We start from the raw sequence: 2361 nt of genomic DNA, 5'->3' as shown, positions 1-2361 counted from the left end.
AATACCTTAATGGGGCGGAGTGAATAGTAGTATCTGATCGATTATCGTATACTATCATGAATATCTCTTTGATATTTCTCTATAAGGAAGTGAGAGAATTGAGCAAAGTTCTTTACTATTTACTATTTGTATTTATTAAGTGCATTATCATGAGTACCTCTTTTATATTTCTCTATAAGGAAGTGAAAGAATTGAGAAAAGTTCTTTACTATTTACTATTCTCATTTATAAGGTTTTAAAATTTGGAAGAATTAGCAAAATATGGCCATAGTTTTCATATGGTGGTGAACCTAGGTGAGTAATCATCATTTAGGGAGACTCCTTCAAAATATAATTATAGAAGAAAGAAAACTAATTATCATTTAGGGAGACTCCTTCAAAATATAAGTATAGCCAAAAACAAACTAGAGATGATGCTTGTTTATATGGGGCTAAGCGTATGAAGGCCTCCTTGGGAGGCTAAAAATCTCCTAGTCAAATAGGTCCCGGAGGAAGTGTGAAAACTCGTTAAAGATTGGAAGAAAGTCAAATTAAGGGGTAATCTAACACACCTTAGAATCTTGATCGTTAAGCATGATTTACAGTTGTGATTATCCCAACCTACCAATGACCTTGAGGAATTTAAATAAAAAACCCAACGTTTGGATAGTGTGCCTCTTGCTGATGGAAGGGCTTACAGCAGCAGGGCTCTGTAGCGCATTGCTCCAAAACGCGGTTGAAAATGGTGGCCCCATTGGTGGATCCAAAATGCTGCGGATTATGGGTGTTAAGTATTCAATTACATTGCTAGTGGTTGTGCTTGCCGATGTATGTCATCACTACATAGCCTTCCATCTCCGATGAGCTTTCAGCTTGCTTTTTGATGGGACAGCCCGTTTGAGCACATCGGTAGTAGCTCCTGTAGAGGCACACGAAAATTAGAGAAGGTGGAGTGATTGGCTCTGATAGATGAATGGATGAACAGAAATTGAAGCCATGAGGTTTGGTTAATGGAAACCTTACCGTGGGAACCTTCTGCTCTTGATGTTTTTCTGGCCATATTTGCGCCACACGTAGCCGTCCTGCCGGGCAGGAGTGTCGCATTCCACTAGAAAGGCCACTACGTCGTCTGCGTCTGTGGTCCTGCACGATACATTCCATAAGCAATTAGATCAATTGATTAAAATTGGGTGTGCATATATTACACTAATTTGTGCTTTGCTTGATTAATTGATTGCGTTTGTGGACTCGGGGGATACTTACAGTAGAGCATGGCTGCAAGCCTCCAAGCCCAGCTGTGGTGGACTGGCTGCGATTGCAGAGGAGGATGCTTCAAAGTAGGGAGATGTTTGCATGTACAAGTTCTCCGTCCTCGGAGTACTTGCTAGGCTGCCGGAATGAGTCGTCGGAGTACCGTCGAAGCTACAGGAGCCATTTCCCGGCGACATTGATGTGCAGGTGGATGTGGATGAATTTAGGAGCTCATTCCTGTGAGAAGGCTCGTCAAAGGGATACAATTGAGCTGCATCCAGCCAGTTATCCCACATGTTAAGTGATGCCATCATTTCTTCATCATGGGCAAATGGGGTGGTATCATCAACTGAAGGATGCCCATTATCATCCCATAGTACGTAGTCTGGCATGATTACTGACTCTTCACTGGCCATAATGTCATCAAAATTGCTGCAGTCCATAGCAATGTCCTCAAAATTGATGGACTGGCCGTCATCAGAGCAAAGGGCTGGGAGTGTGGAGGAATGCTCTTCAAATGAGAAGCAGCTGCTACTAGTAGAAGGAGAGGCCAGGTCAGGCAAATATGAAGCGGTAGGGTGAATTAGGCAAGGGTTAATTATCAGGCAGCAAGAGCACTGCATCATCTTACTATAGGAAAAGATTAAGAGCCAGAGAGAGGGGTAAGGGACGAGAAAAGGTTAACAGAAGGGCTTCAAAGCTGCACTTATGTGTGCAAATGCAAGGGAGCTGATGTGAGGAGGCAACTGCTGGTGGTGGTGGTGAGCGGGCGTATAAATTTCATCTGTTTCGGATTGTGGGGTGGAAATCTCGCTATGGGTTCTTGGGGCTTGCGCGGAAGGCGCCCATAACGCAGCGTTTTCAAGCTCCCGGACAAAATTGAGGTTACCCGCCGACATACGGAACCAGGAAGCCTCCCACACACACCCTATCACCATCCTTGCAACACATCCTCTACAGAACTCTCGTTGAAAATTGCTCCCCTTTCCATTCATTGCCTAAGCTTTTCAGAAGTACATCGCTTCGAGAAAAAGTCCCCGCTACTCCGCTTTTGCCTTTCTGAAATTGGCCGGACGCTTTTCACACGGACCGCACTTTGTTGTTGAGAGCAAAAACATTCGCCGAACGAGC

At 44.2% G+C, this 2361-nt stretch overlaps 1 protein-coding gene across 1 annotated transcript; it reads right to left on the bottom strand.

Moving 5' to 3' along the window:
• Nucleotides 1–454: 454 nt before the first annotated feature.
• Nucleotides 455–1995, bottom strand: LOC147606626 (uncharacterized). The gene is made up of 3 exons (XM_086792150.1): nt 1243–1995; nt 1003–1122; nt 455–898 (listed from the first exon to the last, which is right to left on the bottom strand). The coding sequence occupies exons 1-3, from the start codon at nt 1854–1856 to the stop codon at nt 787–789; spliced, it is 846 nt and encodes a 281-aa protein (XP_086648276.1). The 5' UTR covers nt 1857–1995; the 3' UTR covers nt 455–786.
• Between the last annotated feature and the right edge of the window lie 366 nt (nt 1996–2361).

The sequence above is a fragment of the Cibotium barometz genome, chromosome 57, assembly GCF_041138505.1.
Source record: "Cibotium barometz isolate CiBa-2024 chromosome 57, ASM4113850v1, whole genome shotgun sequence".
NCBI lineage: Eukaryota > Viridiplantae > Streptophyta > Polypodiopsida > Cyatheales > Cibotiaceae > Cibotium > Cibotium barometz.
The sequence above is the reverse complement of the archived record's forward strand: the minus strand, read 5'-3'. Positions and strand labels throughout refer to the sequence as shown.